Here is a 19,742-nt window from a genome sequence, read left to right as displayed (position 1 = left end):
TGGCTGAGCAGGGACTCAAACGCGGGTAACCTGAGTCCCGTCCCACGCTCTTAACCGGTACACCACAGGGGCTCTCGGGGATCAAAAAGACAGCACATCATTTCTGAATTCTGCCTCATTATTATTTTATTAATCACCTACTGCTGCTGTAAAACCACAGGAGAGGTGGCTTAGAGGGCGATTTTCCAGCAAAAACTAGTTTCATAAAACCAGCGTTCCATTTTTATTCTGTCATCAGTTCTGGAAAGAAGCACCAGTCCTGCATCTATAAAACTGGAGGTCTCACACTCTCCAATCATTTTTAAAGCTGAAGCTCTATAAAACCTCTAAAATGAGTCTCAGCGACATTTAAAAAGTGATGGGCAAAGAATTCTGTAGTCTTAATTACAAGGGTGACTGAGCTTTTCCCTTAGCTTCTTCAAAACGTCTTTGCATTTTACACAATCTCAGGTGGTAGCAAAAACCAAATCCGAGAGTTTTCCATTGTTTTGCTGCCTCTATGCCTTCATTTGTGCAGCGTGGGACTTGCATAATGCACCAGATTAGGCTGGTGCTGAACTTGAGAAGATGGCCAGGCATCTTTTCTCTCATCAGTCACGGCAACAGTTCCAAAAAGTACATAAAAATGGCTTCCGGATTTTAAACTGTTTTCTGAAAATAAAAGGAGTTTGCAACATTCAGAGAAACAGTGAACATAAATATGCCAAAATCTGCTACGTCAAGTCCCGCAGATTCAGAATTAGCCTTGACCTCATGTTCAACACCCTCAACAATCTTTAGTATTGCACACACACTGAATTTAAAGCTGCAACTGCGGATGGAACTTTTAAAGCCAAAAACGAATGTGGTACAATTAACACCACTGAAAAGCAAACCCACGGCATCCACTGGAGGATCCAGTCAAGGATCTTCGCAGCTGTGTTCAGTTCTTCACAGTTCCGTTGCCATTTTTTCAAAATAATTTGAAATATGAATGCCAGTGCTAATCCTTTAAACATCAACCCACAACATTCTGTTTAACACGCTGCATCAAACCCCAATCAGCTATGCAAAGAAGATGCATTATAAATGATAAAATGTAATGTTTGGTTGTAGTAAGTTTGGTTTGTCAGCCAATATAGGTTTTCCTTTCCTTTTCTGAGGAAATGTAGTTTTCTCCAGGAATGACCATCCATTCCAAGCCTACTGGAAAATTCTCGATTGGACATAATGATGAATAGGCTTGTTGTACTTCTTTTCAAGTAGATGATTTTGTTTGTTTGTTTGTTTATTTATTTATTAAAACATTTTTATGCCGCCCCATTCGCCGAAGCCTCGGGGCGGCTTACAACAATTAGTTAAATAATTATAATTAAAATTTAGCACTTAGACTCAGATCAACTTCAGTTTCCCATTTTCTCTTAAGCAGAAGGATTCACATTAGGAGAGTGCAAGCAAAACCCTGCCAATCATATCTGGAATTGATATAAAGTAGCAGAAATGCTTCTTAAAATCTGATAAAAATACACTATAGTAAGTCACACTTTTTAAAATGTCTTAAAAACCGGGCTACTGTGCCACCATCACCCTCCTTTGGTGCAGAAGTTGCGCTTGAAGGATATCCGTAAAACCATCAGCAAGAAAATCCTTTTTTATTCCCCAAGCATCTCTGCAGTGGTATTTTTAAACATACCTAATCACACCATTTGTTATGCAATAACAAAAAAGCATTACTTACCAAGAGAAGTAATGTTGCACATGCTACCGTATTTTCAGATGCATCCCTTAGAACATTTCCTGCTTAGCACACTTTAGAGTCTTTATTTCGCCCATATTCTAAGCCATCTGCCAACCTTGCTCAGAGAAGATCTACAAACAGGGAAGGCACTTAATGAAAGCTGAAACTTCCTGAACCATTGGATGGAAACAACTGATGTCGCTTCTGAAAAACCTTAGATTGGGAAACATCCCTGAAACCAATTATTGTTGTCGGTGCAGGAAAGAGCACTTTTTAATTAGGAGGGGAGAAGGCTCATTTATTACTAGACGAGCGACTTGAGTATCACAATATATATTCAAAAGGTCATTGTCCGCATCACTCTGGTGGGAAATGAGCAGAACTGCCATCGGGCTCCCAATGCCAGACTGTCCAGCCAGTTCTTAGGCCCAGAGGTCCTGCAGGTACCTCTTTTCCTCTCTCAAAGTAGCCAGCATTTTCAGTGCGTGCAGCTTGTCAACTCCTTTCTCAGCAATTAAGGCATCCACTAAAGTATCGTTCACGTCTTTCGCCATATGCTTTGCATCTCTGAAGAAGTAAAATGAAACGTCAGTCAATGAGGCACAGCCAAGACTGGGGAACAGCGCAATTCAGCCAACATCGCTTCAGACAAGTATGGGGTGGTATTGTGGGACGGTGCCGCTGGTAGATCGTTCTTATCAGTAAATCATTCTTATCTCCTGCGCTGAGCAGGGGGTTGGACCCAAGGGCCTCGCTGATTCCTTCCAGCGCTGCTATTCTACGAACGTCTGACAATGGCAAGCTGTTGCACTCAGCCAAACATAGCTCTGTATCACTGGAAACACTCTTTAAATTGCACACTGGTGCCCCTAAATAGCAAGGGCAGGCTACCCATTCCCCAGCCCTGAAAATCTTTTGCCGCGCAGTCTCTCACCCCGCTTTAGAAGAAGGTACTCACTGTGAAAATGAAACTAGCTTTGCATATTTGTTTGGCTTGGTATACATTCAAATTTCAGTTTTAAATTTGTCACTTCCTACATTATCCTTTCGGTTCCAAAGCTGACACTTAGAAGTATTCATTTGCTTGAACTGCCGTCATACACGCAGGCATGCATATAAATTTAGCTGTAAGCAACACGGGTAACAGTTCAGCGTTCGGACCGAATACAGCACAGTCTTTCCCACAAACCAGCTTGGGAACTTACAGGCTGTTCTAGGGGGTGCCCAGGTTGGTACCTGCTGCACCGGGACCACCTGTGCCCCCCGCCTCCCCCAGACATTGCCCAGGTGAGGCTTCCTGCTTTGGACACAGTGAAGTGTACACTTCAGTGCTTGTACACATCCAACCAGAGTATCAGAACAGAAACGGTGCAGCCTCCCAGCATGCCCTTGGCGTGCCTCAGAGGGTCTGTAGCTCCCTGTCACTTTTGAGATTGTGGAGGCAGTTTCTGAAAAATGTGGGGAGGGGAACTCAGCCGGAGCAGTCAACAAGGGCCCTGCGGCAGTGCTGAGTTGTCCAGCCACGCAGAGATTAGATGCCGCAAAGCGTCCAGCACCTGAAACGGGGTTTCTTTCCCCGTCAGTAGAAATGCTGGCCTGCGAGATTCAAGAATACGAACGTCCAGGAGGTCTTGATGAAATCAGAGGCTGCTGCTTGGTACAAGTTCTAACGAGGCTAACGGAATGTCTGTCTCACAGCTTTAAACACTACCATTTTCAGACACAGAGTTCTGTTTTCTCAAACTGTTTTGCAACTGGGTTTACTACGTATTTATAGAACTGAAGTTCAGCACTTTATGATAGAGCTGTAGACATTCTTAAATATGTATAAATAAAGCAAACAGGCCATGAAAGTGGTTTGGATGATGTACACATAAAAGCCCTTGCAAGTTGGGTAAAACGAACGATTTAGGAGGCCTGATGGACGATACAAAAGGTCCTTCTTGTCCCCAGTCTCGTTTCCCTACCCTGTTCCACCACTTAGGCATGTCATTTGCTAGTGTCCACTATTGTGCGATGAGGAAGTTCCTGCTTGCACCATCGATGTGCATGTGACACAAGTGCGACTTACCATCCGAACTCTCTCGCTTGCCTTAACTTGCCCCCTGCCTTTTGCTCACCGTTCTGCCTCAACAGGCCCAATCCAGAGGTTCACTTTGCTTTTTGGCTTTTTAAGAAGTTTGCGGTTCTCTTATCAGCCCCCGAACACCATAATGACGCTGTGCCTCCGGGAGCTTTTTTTTATTTTTTTAAATTAACCCAAACACCTGGGTTCCCCATTAATTTTGCTCCTCTGCCCTCAAACCGCAACTATTTGCCCTGCCAGTATTGGAACCCGAGGGGCTGGGCCAGCAAGTGTGAATCTTAAAGCAGTTACCTATTTTACAAGTTCCTGCAAATCCAACTTTTATAAAATCCAACGATTACTCACCCACACACATAAAAATACCCGTTCTCCTGCAGCAAAAGCCTGCTAATCTCTCTCGAAAAAAGCCGAAGGTTATCTTGAACGTATTTAGGAGTGGCGGCTCCCGCCGCAGCCGGGGCGTCTCTGGAGAAACAGACCTTCAGATGCGTCAGGGTGCCATCCTCAATGAAGCGCCTGAGCTCACCTCTGGAACGCAAGGCAAGGCAAGGATCACTGCTCCTGTGCAGAGATAATTCCCGTGCACAGCTGTTAGGCAAGCAAAGCCCTAACGGGGAGCAAGCAACAACCAACTTACTCAAACAGGTAGTCTTTGGCCTTGTGGCGGCAGCCGAAAAACAGCCATGTCTCTCCAAACAGCCAGTCTTTGTGAGCCTCTTTGAGTTTCTGCCTGAACAAGAAAGAAAGAGTTTCACTGCTCACGGTCGCAGATCCTGTGCTTTGAATGAATCGGCAGTAACCAACGTAACTCGAGCGGTTTTCCAATAACTGTTTTGCATCTATCTTCTGGCTTTGCATGATTTGTTCCAGCTCTGGTGGTCATGAGGCAGGCCAGGAAGCTGTCTTGCACCCTTTGACTCCTGGGCCATCCCCAGAAACCTCCACCCCTGCCCAGCGGCTTCGGAGATTTCATCAAATATCCGTCCCAACTATTCTCGCCTGTTTGTCCTTCTTACGAGATGTTTTGTGGGTTACAGACTTGGGAAGAGTTGTTCTCTTGGATTAAATGGAAGAAATCCAGGGAATAAAACATTTCAAGTGGAAAAGCAGGTTTGACATTCTGCTCGTTCTTCTTACTGTAGCTGCTCGAACATCTAAACACAGAAAACCTACCTTTAAATCACCCAAGTCCTTTGCTTCTCCTACTTGATATTCATTCAGAGCCAGCAGTGGACTTACAGTGCACGACTTCTGTTATAACTGCACCCAAGTTTTAGTCTCTTTCAATTCATGACTGTCACAAGCTGCCTTTCAGACCGTTGCAATAATAGCAAATAAATTAGTCACAGCATTCGTTAAACACCAGAAGTCTGCATTCTTAGCTGTAACGACAGCAAATCTATTTCCCCTCCATTTTCAAAGGCAGCTTCTGGCTGTCCCAATTAATGCTTCCCCAAGAATTTATTACTCAGTTTAAAAAAGAAATCATCTGGCACTGCAACAATTCAATTTCATGGTCTGCATACAGATCCTTTCCTAGATTGTTCCCCTTATTACTCTTCCCTAAATTACCAAGCGAGGCACCAAGCTGACACTTTAAACCCAGCTTAAATCAAATGTGATTTTGGAGCCTAAAAAGCCGTGTCAAATGTTGACGTGAGGATGCGTTGCATGTGCAATGGCTCAACTCTGCCAGCGGTGACCTTCACACTCGGTTGACAGGCTGTTGAAACGAAGCGCTGTGGCCTAGATGAACCCACGAAGAAAGGCGTTGGCATGTGGGCGACCACCTTCTACCGGCGAACCTACATATCTTAGAGTTGCGGAGGTAAACAAATCCAGCAGGCCAACAAGCTTGGGACGTATGGTCTGGCGTTTAGCCCTTCCATAAAATGAGGTCATAAACCAGCCCAAGTGTGCAAAATTTGTGGAATGCTTGAGTGTAGTTTGGAGGATATGCTGCAAAGATCTAACTGGGATGCCAATTCTCAGTTGAAGCCGGCTCCGAAGAGAACCTTCCTTCCTGAAAGCTGGCTATTGCCGCTTCCCTCCCGCATAATCACAGGGACACTGCCATCCTGTGGGACAGGGATCCAGGGAAACAGACGAAGGGTCACCTGTTCACACAGCTGGTGTGGCTGAATGGCCCTTTCTCTCCAACAAGAGTTCAGGCAGGCTTCGTGAGGCAACGGCCTCTGGGGAGACCCATTCCAGCACTCTCCTCCCCACTGGCAGTGATCAGGCGAAGAATTTCCTATGTGCCAACAGCCTGCTCCATTGTTTAAATACAGATATAAAGCACTTTCAGACTCAGCATTAAGAAAACTAAGACCATGGCATCCAGTCCTCTCACTTCCGGGCAAATAGATGGGGAAGAAATGGAGGTAGTGGCAGATTTTATTTTCCTGGGCTCCAAGATCACCGCAGATGGGGACTGCAGCCAAGAAATTAAAAGACGCTTGCTCCTGGGGAGGAAAGCTATGGCAAATCTAGACAGCATACAAAAAGGCAGAGAGATCGCCTGGCCGACAAAAGTGCGTATAGTCAAGGCGATGGTTTTCCCAGTTGCAATGTATGGCTGTGAAAGCTGGACCATAAGGAAGGCTGAGTGGCGAAGAATTAAGGCCTTTGAATTGAGGTGCTGGAGGAGACTCCTGCAAGTCCCTTGGACTGCAAGGCGATCAAACCGGTCAGTCCTAGAGGAGATCAACCCTGACTGCTCTTTTGAAGGCCAGATACTGAAGATGAAACTCAACTCCTTTGGCCACCTAATGAGAAGGAAAGACTCCCTGGAGAAGAGCCTGATGCTGGGAACAAGCGATGGCAAAAGAAGGAGGGGATGGCAGAGGATGAGGTGGCTGGATGGAGTCACTGGGGCAGTGGGTGGAGCTTGGGGGGGACTCCCAAGGGACGGTGGGGGACAGGAGAGCCTGGAGGAAGGTTGTCCATGGGGTCATGATGAGTCGGGCACGACTTTGCGACTAACAACAACAAAAAATAAAGGACTTACCTATGTTGCAGGAAGCCGATAAATGGCGCAATTCCAGTTCCTGGACCAACCATAACAAGGGGAACCGATGGATCATCTGGTAAATGGAAAATGTTGGCTGGACGGGATGAGATGGAGATCTAGAATGTAATCAAGATATCATTAAAGTGCAGCTGAGGAAAAGCAGCAAGCCCAATTTACAAGCTACGGCCTCCTTCAGAAGAAGAGGTGCAAGTGCTCAGTAAAATATGATGTTTTTGAAGGAGAAGCAAGATGGGAAATCACGACTCTTGTAAAAGGGCGAGCAGTGGGAAAGGTAGAAGCCAAATCCAGTTTTGGATAAACAGAATTATTGGCTTTGTGGAATGCGACATTTCTTGTTCTAGTCACCAAAATGAAATTATCTAGATATAAAAGAACATTTTCATAAAGAAGATTAAGAGCAACACACCATAAATGTCATGAACAGATTTAATTTCCGGTAACAGTTTCTGCTAATGGAATGAACATCTTGCGCCATGAGGCAACCATTTGCTTGGTGTTCTTGTCATTTTCCTTTCGGCCATAAGGCATTTCGTATCATTCCGAGTAAATCCCTGTAGCTAGGAGAGTTTGCTCAGAAGTTCTTAGAATTCCCATAAAATAACCTGCAGACCACACCTACGAATCAGGTGTTCCCTGCACGATGTCCATTCTTCCTAAGTTTGTAGACTCCAAAAAGCCCGTGATGTCCAAGGTGCCAACAGGTAACTCTCCGTCCTGCTGCAGCAGGTTGAGTATCTCATCCTGTGTGGATATTTACCCCACATGAGGCGTGGACAGTGGCCGAAACAACCATGTGATTCAGCTTGAGAAACTCACATTTAATAATGTACTCCAGTAAGAAATCTAGAATGCTCATTCCAATTTGAACCATTCCGCAGAGCACGTGCGTTTAACTCAGCAGACTTCAAATATTTGGGGCCAGGAATCCACACTGGATTGCAACGTGAAACCTGCTTCCAAATCTTTATCACGGCAGTTAAAGCCGCCTCTTTTCCTTGTCTGATCTTTTCACACTTTTTCAAAAAAAGAAAAAAAGGGGTGGGGGGAAAGTCCTTGACTTTTGTAGAGGAAGAGGCACCATCCATCTTTAGAAAATGACCCCCTTGCAAATAAAGTCTTTTACCCCATGGTTGAAGACTAAGATATTGGAAATCAGTATTAGTGGGATTAATCAGAAAATGAAACACGCCCATTTCTAAAATAGTTCTTAAAGCTGAGCGCAGATTGTATAGCTTTGGCCCAACAGCGTTCCTAATGGGGGTGCAATTTGTTTCAGATTTGTGTGCGCTTCGTCTGCCATTAGAAAAACCTACAAGTTGGACTCATTTGGATACCTTTGGAATTAAGAGTCCCTCACCCTTCACGCTCGACTGAAGGAGTGGGGTGACCAAGTCGGCCAGCCAGCCAGTACAGACACCTCTTCGCCTTTCTCCAAGAAGGGATGGAAACTCCAGAACGTTAAAGACGAAGCTCAGCTTTCCCGGTTGAAATAAGCTAGAGCTGCAAGGAAACAGTTAAAAAAAGTCAGCGCCTGCCTCCTCCCGATAAAAGCCCATTGCACACAAGGGCTAGAGGGCTCAGAAAAACTATCATCCCCACCCAAAGGCAGGCTGCTAATACCCACCAAAAATCTCATGCCAACGGTGGAGCTTTTACCTAGAATTCCCCACAAATTCCAAGCTTATCTTCCCAACCAAAACGGCTACAAATCTTTACGCAAGAGAAGCAGCGATTCCCAGGATGCTGAATTCCGCACCGAACTGAAATATTGGCAGGTTTTCTGTGTTAGTTTAGAATACGCAGAACCCCGATTACATTTTCTCCTGAATGGGGCAGATTCCCAAGGCTTTTCAATGACTTTGACTCACTAACGGTGCACGTTTTACTTTCAACAAGTCTGTGTTCAGTTACCAGTCTTGCAGGTTATTACTATTAACAATAACATCAACATTTACTTATGATGCCATCCTCCCAAACTTGTATTCTTACCTTCATTACTTTAAAAGGCTAGAAAGCCCTAAAAGGTTATCCTCGTGATCATACTACAGATGGGAAACCAAGCCCAGGCTCAACTGGTGTGGAAGAGGTAAAATTTAAACAGGGGTCTCCTAATTCATAGTTCCGTTTGGGAGCACTTGCACTATCCCCAGGCGGTGTGTTGGAAGAACCACAGGCAAGAGGGGGGCGCTGGAGGCGAAAAGCTGCTTCCCAAACCCCCCGAGATACGGCTGCGGCTGCACGGGGTGACTTGTGTGTATGAAGGAGCCACCGCTGATCAAACACCACCCTAAACACGGCGCTGAGACGCCAGTGTGGGCGCACTGCTGAACAGCAAAGCCATCAGTCCTCGGGGGAAGTCCATGCACATTGGGATCGATGCATCCCAAGGGCCGTTTCTCTCCATAACGGGGTGACGCCAAATTTAGGAAAACAACAATGCTCAGCTTACGATTAAAAGAGTGTTTATATTTACCTTGCAGCTGAGTAGGGTCTGGCTTGCAGTTTTGGAAGGTTTTCTGGGGAAAGAACAGTACACGTTTTCATCCTTCATTCCCATTGACATGCAGAACGAAAAGCGCCTTGCGATAATATACAACAGGCACTCCACAGAACTTCACCTATGCTGCATCAGTAATCTTAACCATCAGCCCTGCGAGGCAGACCAGCGCTACTTCCTTTCCCCTCTGAATGGAGGAGAAGAAACGCAGGTTACGAGGCAGGGCTTTGCCTAAGCTCACCTGCTGGATGACAAAGACCTGGCTGGCCATTAAGGACAGAGACACATGAAGCCGTCCGATGCAAAAGCACTGCCTGGGGAACTCTAAGGGACTGCTTGGCCGAGGCCCAGCAATCGCCGGCTATAACCACGTTCTGATCTTGCCCATCTGAGAAAACGCTGGCGAGACAGAGCACACGGCAACTTTTGATGCAGCCGCAGCTTCTGCAGTCGCCACGTGTGGCACGTGCCGTCACGGCAGCTTGAAAGAAGCCTGTTACAAGCGGCACCCGGGCGAGTTATCAGGCACCTGCCCAGTGACTGCCCTCCTTCTTTACGATGCATGTTCCGCGGAATACTCACCGATCAGGAGGCTGAGCGGAGGCCTGCACGTGCGGAAAGCCTGGAGGAGGTCCGCTAGGCAGGCGCCGGCATCTCGCACGAGAGCATTATAATCCGAGGATCCCTGCTTGCTGCACAGTTCCTGGAGCCGCCGTTTTTCTCCAGCGTCAGTGGTATATTCTATCAGGGAGCGTAAAAATGCCTAGCAGGAAAGAAGCAGCTGTTTTCAGTCTGGCCTGAGCCGTAAAATGAAGGAGGGTCTTAATTACGAGGTACTAATCTTGTCTGCCGATTTGCAAGCACGATGCCTCTTCTCCTCCAGCAGCTCAGGGCTGTGTGTGAAGGGAGCATCATTTTAACTGTCAACCAGCTTGTTAAGGATTCCCCTGAAAATGGCTCTTCAAAATTTACTAGCCCACTTTATAATTTTCTTAAACTAGTCTTCTTGCCCACTGTCTCAAGGATTTTTGTGTAAACCCTTCCCTTCCTGGTCACCTAGACCTAAGTTTTACTCACCAAGCGCGACCAAGTGAAAGACTGTTTACCTGTGCTGAGGTGACCGTGATTTTGACCAGTACTTTGTGCAGTGAAGTAGAAGAAAAATGGTTAATGGATGGTTAGGGCCTCGTACTGCATAACCAATAAATGGCACAACGGCACTTGGTTGCACCCTGCAGCCAACATGTTTTAAGAATTATTAAAACGTAGATGTGTTGAAATAGCACAACAACTGACGATCTCACGCTTCTGCTGACATCTAGTGGAAAAAGTCATTCCCAAATTAATCTGGCACCACATTTAATCCAACCCCAAATGTTCGCTTATGGACTATTTTATGTACTAGAAGGGTTATTTTGATTTCTGTATTTCATCATTGCACAAATGAGCCATTTTTAAAATGTATCTGCATTTATTTGCAAGAGGGGTATAACAATATTTCAAAAATAGATGGCTGTTTTTCTTTCCCTGGGCTACAGTAACACACTTCCAAGCAGCAAGATGTCTCTGGATGACTGTAGCAACGGGCAGTTCCAATATTTACTACCGCCTCAGAAAGCTCTTTCTAACTTTCTCCCGGCACCAGGGCTGCCAATCCATTACACTTCCCCTCACATGTTCCTTCTGGGAAGAAGAGAAAGAGGAAGTGGTAGTGAGCAGCCAATTTCCCACCCCTCCTTACTACTCCAAGGCTGAAGAGAAGGTAGGTGTTGATGAAGATGGGAGGAAAGTGCATGGGCAAGCAGGTGTCATAGAAACAGAGCGAGTCGGAAGGGGCCTCCCGGGCCATCTAGTCTGACCCCCGGCACCAGCCGGCTCCGCTCACGACATGCCCACCATGTGCGTGACCAGCCTATCCTTGAACACCCACACCGATGGGGCCTCAACCACCTCCCGTGGAAGCCCATTCCACACCCCAGGGGTCCTGACTGCCAGGAAGTGCTTCCTGGCATCCAAATGGAACCTTGGTCAAGTGAGGAACTTCAAGGGGTTTTGCTGCTTTAGTGGTAGGAAGCAAAACGGAGCCACGTCTTTTACTCCTGTTGGTTAAATTGCCACAAACACTTTGGCAATCCGGCTGAGTGGCTTGCATCACTACTTTTTAAAAACTTGTGATTCTATAATATTCAGCAGATGGGGCATCAAGTGAAGGACAGACTGACACCCAAATTTAAACGGACAGAAATGATGCAGGCTGACACCCAAATTTCCAGGTTCTGGATGTTAGTATTGCAATATGGAACTCAAATCCCAGAGATGGAAACCAGGCTAGAGTTATATAAAAAGCAGACCTTATAATTTGTTACAACTGTCATGAATAAATATTTGAAATTTTAAGTATCTGGAAAAGTAAACAAGAAACAACCTTTTTGGGACATGCTCTTATTTCCAAACACCACATCAGAATGAATTTCACAGTACTCTTTTCAGGGATATATTGTGGCACAGATGCTCCTGTTTAAAAGAAGAAGGAAAATAGTGCGCATACCAATAAATATATTTCATTACTTTAGAGTTAGTTGTAAAGTGAACACTTACACAGATCCTCTGTGTGCAACAGTCCCCTGGTATACAGGTAGGTGTGCAAGGCAGTCCCTGGAGTTAGCAAGTTTGAAAATCACCAATATTAAAATAAGTGCATTTACAAGAATATAACTTTATGGATGGATCCTCAAGTTCTACAGTGCTGGAAATGAATGCTGCTAAGACTTTTCAACTGCACAGTAATTTATAGGGAATACCAAGGTATAGAACATATCTTGAAATGCTGCAGAAAAGAAACCCGAGACTTCCGTATACAGCTCCTTGTTACCTAGCGGTCAAAATCTGTCCTGGTCAGGGCTACCAAAACTGCAATGAATTTTTAGGCGGCCAGTGCTTGCTGCGAAAGTTTGCAGCAGGACCAATTATTTAGGATGGTCAAATCCCAGCAGGAGCAACAAAGTTCTGGAAAGATATCAGCACACTGAGCAAATGTGCAAAAACCAATCGACTAGATTAAGGCAACCCATTTTTGGTGAATGGGTCTAACATCCTAGTAAACACTGGGGATTCCTTTTAGGACTGAGCTGTGAATGAAGAACAGCAATGTATAGTGGGGCAAAAGACACTCTAGCTTCACACACAAATTGATGGCACCTGGATTTATTTTAAGGGTAAAAGAAAGGGAAAACGTGAGCCACGTTCATTTCAATGACACCCGAAAGGGATGAAACCTCATTCATGTTTATGTCCATTTTGTTTTCCTAGTGAGTTTCCCAAGAGGACCAGGAAGTATTGAGCTTCTTGAAGCTATGGGGTTTCTCCATCCAAACTGGAATATATTTTCCAGCATCCTATTTGCTCAAAGCTTCAGATGTCCACATTTCAGAAAGAGAGCAGAAAGGATGCCGATTTTATTAGCAAGGAAAAATAGGTATAGAGTAAAATATTGTTTCTATCTTTAGTCCAGGACATGTTTCCTTTACAACACAGCTTCAGCCACAGATGGGCAAAGCAATGCCATTTCTAAGCTGCAAGAACACCTATTTACCTACAGAAAATAAGCAAGAGTTACTGAAATTTCTGCAGCCCCCACACCAAGCCTATAATGCCCTTAGCCCTTGAGTCCGTGTTTGGACACCCACATGGCCTTGCAGATGCTGGGGGATCCATGACTTGCACTCCAGTGTATACAGAACAGTGTATACAGAACAAAAGGAAAATCTGGACAGGGATTCTGCAATAGTTTGCAAAGGACAACATTACATATAATGTAAATCATGATACTTTGCTTACCTCTTTTGTTCGTGTTTGCTTTAACCTTCAAGGAAACAAGGTAATCTTTCTTCTCCTCCAGTCCCAAGAGGCGAAGGAGCGCATCCACCTCGCTGGCATTATTGGGGCAAACGACATTGAAGGCATCTCCAGGCTGGTAGCTAAATGCTGTTTTCTGTTTTTAAAGTGCACAATATCCTGAGAAAAGTCATGCAGAAAATGTGCTTCCCCCTGACTCCCCAGTACTATGCCAAATAATTTCTCTTTTAGGGTCGCACTTTGGGGAAGTGGCTATGTCACAAGCGCCGCCGCCCAAAACGAGGTTTCCCCTTGTCACCCAATAGCTCTGCACCTTAAGTGTTACTTTGCTGGTGACACGGTGACCTTTATGAACCCGACTACCCACAGTGGCATACCAAGACACTTTGCTTCTGCCCTTTATTTCTCAAGTTCTTCATAATCGATGGACAGGAGCTAAAGAGTGCCACTCGTGCTCGAGGAGGCGGCATCAGTGGGCTCAGAGCAAAAACAAAGCTACCAGAACAATGATGACACAACCAAAGCCTCTGAAGCAAGAGCAGGCGGGGCAGGTAGCCCAGGACAGACTCCTCAGTGGGCACAGAATGTACTGATCCCGGCTGGCGAGAGATGCAGAGCGAAATCCTTGGCTGGATGGAATCCCAGACAGGAGTGTTCCACAATGCCACATTGGAAAGCAGTACGAGAGCATCTTTTACTCCCCATAATAGCAAAACTAAGACTATTTTCAAGCTTTTTCTTTTAGAGTTAAGTCCATCGGCATCAGTTCCTCCAAGACATTGCAAGCGAACGAGCTGAATTCAACTTACAGAAATATCAAGTTCTAGCAGCAAGGTCTTCTTCACTGCATCGTCCCTAGTGAGCTGAATGGCCTTGGTGATAGGAACCCGGAAGACGGAGCTCTCTGAAACATGGGGCAGGTTGGTATCCTGCAAAGAAGCTGATGATAGTTTAGACAGAAGGAATAAGCACGTGACGTCCTAGCAAAGCAGGGTCGTGCCAAATGCGGCCTGTGAAAAAATCAATCAGTACAACAAAACCAGGTTAACAGGGAAGGGAAAGGATTTCTTGTCCTTCTCGGGATCACCAGGGCTTAATTTGGAAGAAAAGCATTGCGGGCTCGAGAGCAGGGTAGCTGGGAGGAGACATCGGGGTAAGAGTAGACAGCGAACAAGAAAGGCCCAGTTTATGAGGTTTTGTCTAACCTGGAAAGGTTAGCAAGGGTTTGTCTAACCTCGTCTAAGCTGGAAACTAGGAGGAGGATAATTTTGGAGGTTGCAAGCCAGCACCCAACTGCCTGAATCAGCAGTCGATAACTTTGTTCCAGCAATCGTTCAGCACTCCACTTCAGCACCTGGAATGTGGAGGTGAACTTTGGAGACTACTCGGAAATCTGAACGGTCCAAAAATATAGGGGATTTATCAGGATTAGGGAGCTGGGACAGTTCAAAGGGCCCGTTCTGAACATTAAGGAGCTCAATGATCCACTTATCTAAATGATGGCCTCCTGCCACATAGACCTCTCCAACTATTAGGATTACGCAAGCTTGCTAGGGAAGCCAGGCCAAGACAAAGACGCGGGAGGGGCAGGTTTAAGGGGCAACAACAAAACTAGACAAAAACTGACCAGTAGCCTTTCCCATATTATTGCTATTTATTTTACAGAGCTGAAACCAAATAGGGCACATCAGCTAAAAACAGCTTCTGGAGAGCCTCCATTCAAGCTGGCACAGAACTGAGGAGAAGCAATTCCTTTCAGGGAAAAATCCCAAAAGATCTAAGGTTTGGCAGCTAGAAATCGGCAGCCCTGGTGGCGGAATGGGCTCCCAAGAGAGGTCTGCCTGAGGCCACCATTACATGCTTTTCGGTGCCAGGGTCAAGCCCTTTTTATTTTTCCATAATGTTAATGTTTAAATATTTTAACTATGTTTTATGCTCAGTTGTGGATTATTTTGGATTGTTCGGGTTGATATGTATTTATTGGATGTTGATTTGTACGCCATCCAGAGACCCGCAACGTAATTGGACGGGGTAAAAATGCCCAAATAAATAAATAAATAAATAAATAAATAAATAAATAAATAAATAAATTCACTGTGAGAGGCCTTACCTGGTCAGAGTTTTCTTGAAGCTGCACTTCTAGGTATTCTGATGGTAATGCCGGAATATTAAGAGCAGACTGTGAAAGTGGAGGCACTGATTGAAAAAGTGAAGGCTGCAAGTACTGAATGGCCACTTCTGAGTCTATATTCGCTTCTGATGAGGGATCATTTTTCACCTCTGAGTCGTCTAGCTTCAGTTGTGCAATTTTGGATCCAATGCATGAATCAGAATCTGTGTTGCCGGTAAAAGGGGCAGTCTGGTCACTGCAGTCTGTTTCTTCTTTCCTGGATGCAAATTCCCGTTTCAGGGCAATCCAAAGTCCGGCAATCCATGGCTCAACCACCAGTTCCAGACTGGAACAACATGAAGGAAACAAATGTTTAAAGATAAGCGAAAAGCTCAGAGTACAGGTCAGAATGAAGGATGTTTCTGTTGACATGCTAACATTGCAGTGAGTTCTACTTAAAGGGTTCTAAGAACACAGTTCTCCACCATAAAGGACACGAAGACAAGCAAGCGCCACAGCAAAAGGAGTCCTGCAGTGCTCAACTGGATTGTGTTCCTGCAAGATCATGCCAGCAACCTGTCATCACAAGCAGGACTGTCTCCTCTCTAGGCTAGCACACTACAAGAATGCCAGCGCTTCCTCTTGCAACTCTTTTGAGACTCTTTTGAGACAGATGGAGATCAAGGCACTCAAGCCCGCTTGCATCATTCTCCTCCTCCTCCTGCTCTCCATCTCATCCCCACAACAACCACCCTGTGAGGCAGGTGGGGCTGAGAGTCTGTGATCGGCCCAAAGTCACCCAGTTGGCTCCATGGCTGAACGGGGACTCAAACAAACCCCTCACTCTCAACCACTACACTGCCTCTCTTAAGAATTTTCTGGATTTTTTAGGGACAAAACCGCATCATGCCACTGGGATTTGGATCGAAAGATAACTGGGAGGAAATTAGAAGCAGACGTATCAGAGAAGTTCTGTTCTTACCCTACAGCATCATCTGCTAGCCCCACCTCGCAGAAGCGCTGTGCTCCAAGCTCCTGAAGCCGTTTGTCTATTATCTTCCCGCCATTGCAGAAAAATGTGTATTCGGAGTCTCCCAGGCCTGAGAAAGTCCAGGTTTAAGGAAGGAGACAAACAGAATAGCCTGTATCAGCCTGGCAGAGCAACTCAGTGGATTGGAGTTGGGTGATAAACCATGTGAAGTAAAACAAGACACAAACACACACACGCACAAACAACTAAGGAGAATATTCCAGGATTGTCAATATAGCTGTCTTTGCCCAGCTGCGTACAGCAGACAGTGGTAAGGAAAGCAGCTTGTTCCGTGTAAACAGATTCCAATTGCATTTTGTTCCATGCTCAGCGTAAAGGGCCTGGGTCTCAGCGGCAGAGAAAGCAATGGAAAGTCTTTACTTTTGAACTAGCCAGGACTAAAACAGGGTGATGAAGGTGGACCACACGGTGCTAAGATGCTATGCAGAAGCGTTTCTCTTCCAACCTCTTCTCTGCATTCCTTAAAATTGTTAATACAAAGGAAGAAACTTCGGATGAGACGGGGGGGGGGGGACATTTGCAGGACGAAGAGCCTTCTTCCCTATCTCCCCTCCTCCTCCTCATCACATCACTCCTCTTGCTCACACACCTGTCTCGTGTGGAAGGAACTGTTGGCCCCTGGGTTCGAGGATTTCTCAGTGCTTCCAAGCCCTCCGCGAGTAACTGGAAAGCACACACAGCTGTCGCTAGAACAGCTTCGTATGTTAACAGATCTACCTTCTCCATGAAGTGGGAGAACAGGAAGAAAGAGAACAGGGACACTGCTTTCACCACTCAGTCGTCCAGCAAAACTAGGCACCAACCAGGCCGTGGGCAAGTCGCCAAACACAGAATGCATTCACATGTCACGCTAAGCTATGAACTTGCGTTTCCCAGACTTTCACGCCCTCTTCCCGCTCCTGCTCAGTCCTGGAGCAGTTTAGATGTTTTCACCTGCCATGCTGTCTAGAGCGACAAACAGTGACTGGCATTACTGTGTTAAGCCTTAAACAAGCCACTTCCAAAGCCACAAACTGTGAAGCAGGTTTCTTTAAATGAATCTGGAAGACACAGGGAGCAAAAGCTTCCGAACTTTTTTCCCCGGACCCACAGGAAGGCAAGGGAGAATATTCTAGGTGGAGACTTGCAGTGGCTGATTCATGCTAAACTGGGGTGGGCAACTTGTGGCCCCCCAGACATTATGGCCTGCAAATTTCAGGATTCCTTGCCACTGCTTATGCTGCCGAGGCTCATGGGAGTTACAGGGCAAAACCCCTGGACGTCCAGCCTGGACTAAACCATGAACTTGCAGAATGTGCAATGTGCCCATTATGTCTTTTTCCAAATCAGAAAGGTACCATTTTGTTTGATGATGAAAATAATAGCCAATTTTAAAAGAAGAAATACTCATTCTTCCCAACAGGTAAATCCTTGCTTCAGAAATTTTAAAATCATATCCTGATTCTGTGAGGTTATCCATAAATATGCTCAACAAGAACTGAATTGCTGTGACCTTTCCCCACTTTCAAACAGTTTGACACCATGCTCCTTAGTTGCTATGAATTTTTCCCCTTTCATTATATAAGTATCAGATGGCAAGTCAATTACCTAGCAATCCATATCGTAAATGGGAAAAGTGGTCTGACGGCAGAGCTTTGTTATTAATTTCTTTAATGAACTTGGCTGCTGTGTCAGGAGGTTCTCCTGTACCCGTCGTGGAAGTAACTATCACCAAAGGGTCCTTTTCGCTCTCCAAGTTATACTACAAGTCAAGAGGAAAACACTAAATCAAGAATTTTGTGATGTTTAGCTGTTACCAAGTTTATGAGGAGACAGCTTGCTTCTCTATCTATGATGCCTAACCTGACCCTCCAGGATGTGTTGGGCTGCACTCAGGGAAGAAGATTCAAAGTATTTATCTATGACAACTCTCAGGGCTGCATGAGGAGTCCTTCCTACTCCTCTTCATCACACACCAAGGAGATCACGAGGTAAGGCAGGTGTGTATCTACTCCAATTTCACCACTGGCGTTAGATCAGCCCTAAAGTATTCAAACCCCTCCAACCCACTGAATTACCACTATGCCAAAAGAGGCATAACTGAATTATCACTCTACCAGTTCTTAACTATGTCCACCCTAGCAGATCAACACATATAATCAAGGATGAAAACGATAAAACGGTTTTATCTTCGAGAATTAAGCAGGTCAGTCATAAATTTCAAGCTGAAAAGGATCCAAAGTTTGACAGCTCAGCTGGGGATCATGTGCTGCGGGGAGCTTAGCTAGCTAATTCTTGGTTGCACATCCAAACATCTCTGAGGACAATAGAAACAAAGCGCGTCAGAAGGGGCCTCCGGGGCCATCTTGTCCGACCCCGCATGACACGCCTACCCTGAATAGCTTCAGGAAACAGAGGCACAGGCAAAGAGAAGGTCAACCAATTCAAGGTCAATAGAGTGGCACCTCGGCTCACAAACATACTCCGTTCCACGACTCTGGTCGCTACCTGAATTGGGCACGAGCCAAGTCAAATTCCCCCATGAGGTTCAATGTAAATAAGGTTAATCCGCAGGGAAGACGGGCACGATCATGGTCCTGCTCGTTAAGGGGAGACGGGCACGATCGCGATCGCCACCCAAGGTGGCGCCAAATTTTTTCTGAAATTTTAGTTCACGACCCGATTTGGTCGTGAACTGAGACGTTTGTGAGTCAGGGGGCCAGTTTTTGCCCCGTAGGGAAGACGGTTGGAAGCAAACCATAGTTATGCGACCCCTGAGCTTACCTGCTGATTTTATTTATGGATTTTATAATTATGCCAGGACGTTTCCAGTTTTTTATGTATTTGCACCGCTATTTATTTATGGGCTGGAAGCCGCCCCGAGGCTCATGTGAATGGGGCGGCATACAAGAATTCCAAATAAATAACCAACCAACCAACCCAGGTGAACTGGAAGTCAGACACACACACAGGCCGGGTTTGCCGCACTGGGCTGCAAGAGGCTGACCCAAAGTGCGAACCGTGTGCCCAGCCTCGTCCCCCACTTCTCCTTGTTCTTGTTCCCCAGGCCCAGTTTCCCCAGTTGTCCCGAATGCTCCCAGCCCTCGGCCGCCCCGAGGAGGAGGGCGCCCCAGACGGCCCGCCCTTGCGGGGACGCAGGCGAGACTCGCCTCGCCTCTCTCACTGACGCAGCGCAGGTCCGCCTGGAAGCCGCGCTCCCTCGCCCGCTGCTCGATCTCCTCCGCGATGGCCTTCGCCTGCCCCTTCTGGCTCGCGTACAGCAGCAGGAACCGCCCGCGGGCCTCGCCGCCCATGCTGCGGGATCGCCGGCGCGAGCAGCGGGGAGGGGGAGGAGGGGAAGCCGCTCGCAGCGAGGGCGCTACTCGCCCCCCCCCCCCCGCCGCCGCTGGCGC

The 19,742-nt window shown here is 46.3% G+C and overlaps 1 protein-coding gene across 2 annotated transcripts; it reads right to left on the bottom strand.

Moving 5' to 3' along the window:
* Positions 1-199: 199 nt before the first annotated feature.
* On the bottom strand, positions 200-19,703 carry MTRR (5-methyltetrahydrofolate-homocysteine methyltransferase reductase). 2 transcript variants are annotated; one of them, XR_006415970.1, is made up of 15 exons: positions 19,500-19,703; positions 17,938-18,091; positions 16,282-16,399; positions 15,300-15,645; positions 13,999-14,118; positions 13,172-13,325; positions 11,760-11,848; positions 9,917-10,097; positions 9,311-9,353; positions 8,172-8,337; positions 6,814-6,932; positions 4,441-4,533; positions 4,149-4,331; positions 1,718-2,284; positions 200-651 (listed from the first exon to the last, which is right to left on the bottom strand). XR_006415970.1 is itself a non-coding variant. In XM_044442903.1 (14 exons), the coding sequence occupies exons 1-14, from the start codon at positions 19,641-19,643 to the stop codon at positions 2,140-2,142; spliced, it is 2,055 nt and encodes a 684-aa protein (XP_044298838.1). In that variant the 5' UTR covers positions 19,644-19,703; the 3' UTR covers positions 1,613-2,139. The 2 variants fall into 2 exon arrangements, 1 of the variants encoding a protein (XP_044298838.1); XM_044442903.1 differs by lacking the exon at positions 200-651 and having other exon boundaries at positions 1,613-2,284.
* Between the last annotated feature and the right edge of the window lie 39 nt (positions 19,704-19,742).

Source organism: Varanus komodoensis, unplaced genomic scaffold, assembly GCF_004798865.1.
Source record: "Varanus komodoensis strain SLA01 unplaced genomic scaffold, ASM479886v1 scaffold40, whole genome shotgun sequence".
Taxonomy (NCBI): domain Eukaryota; kingdom Metazoa; phylum Chordata; class Lepidosauria; order Squamata; family Varanidae; genus Varanus; species Varanus komodoensis.
The sequence above is the reverse complement of the archived record's forward strand: the minus strand, read 5'-3'. Positions and strand labels throughout refer to the sequence as shown.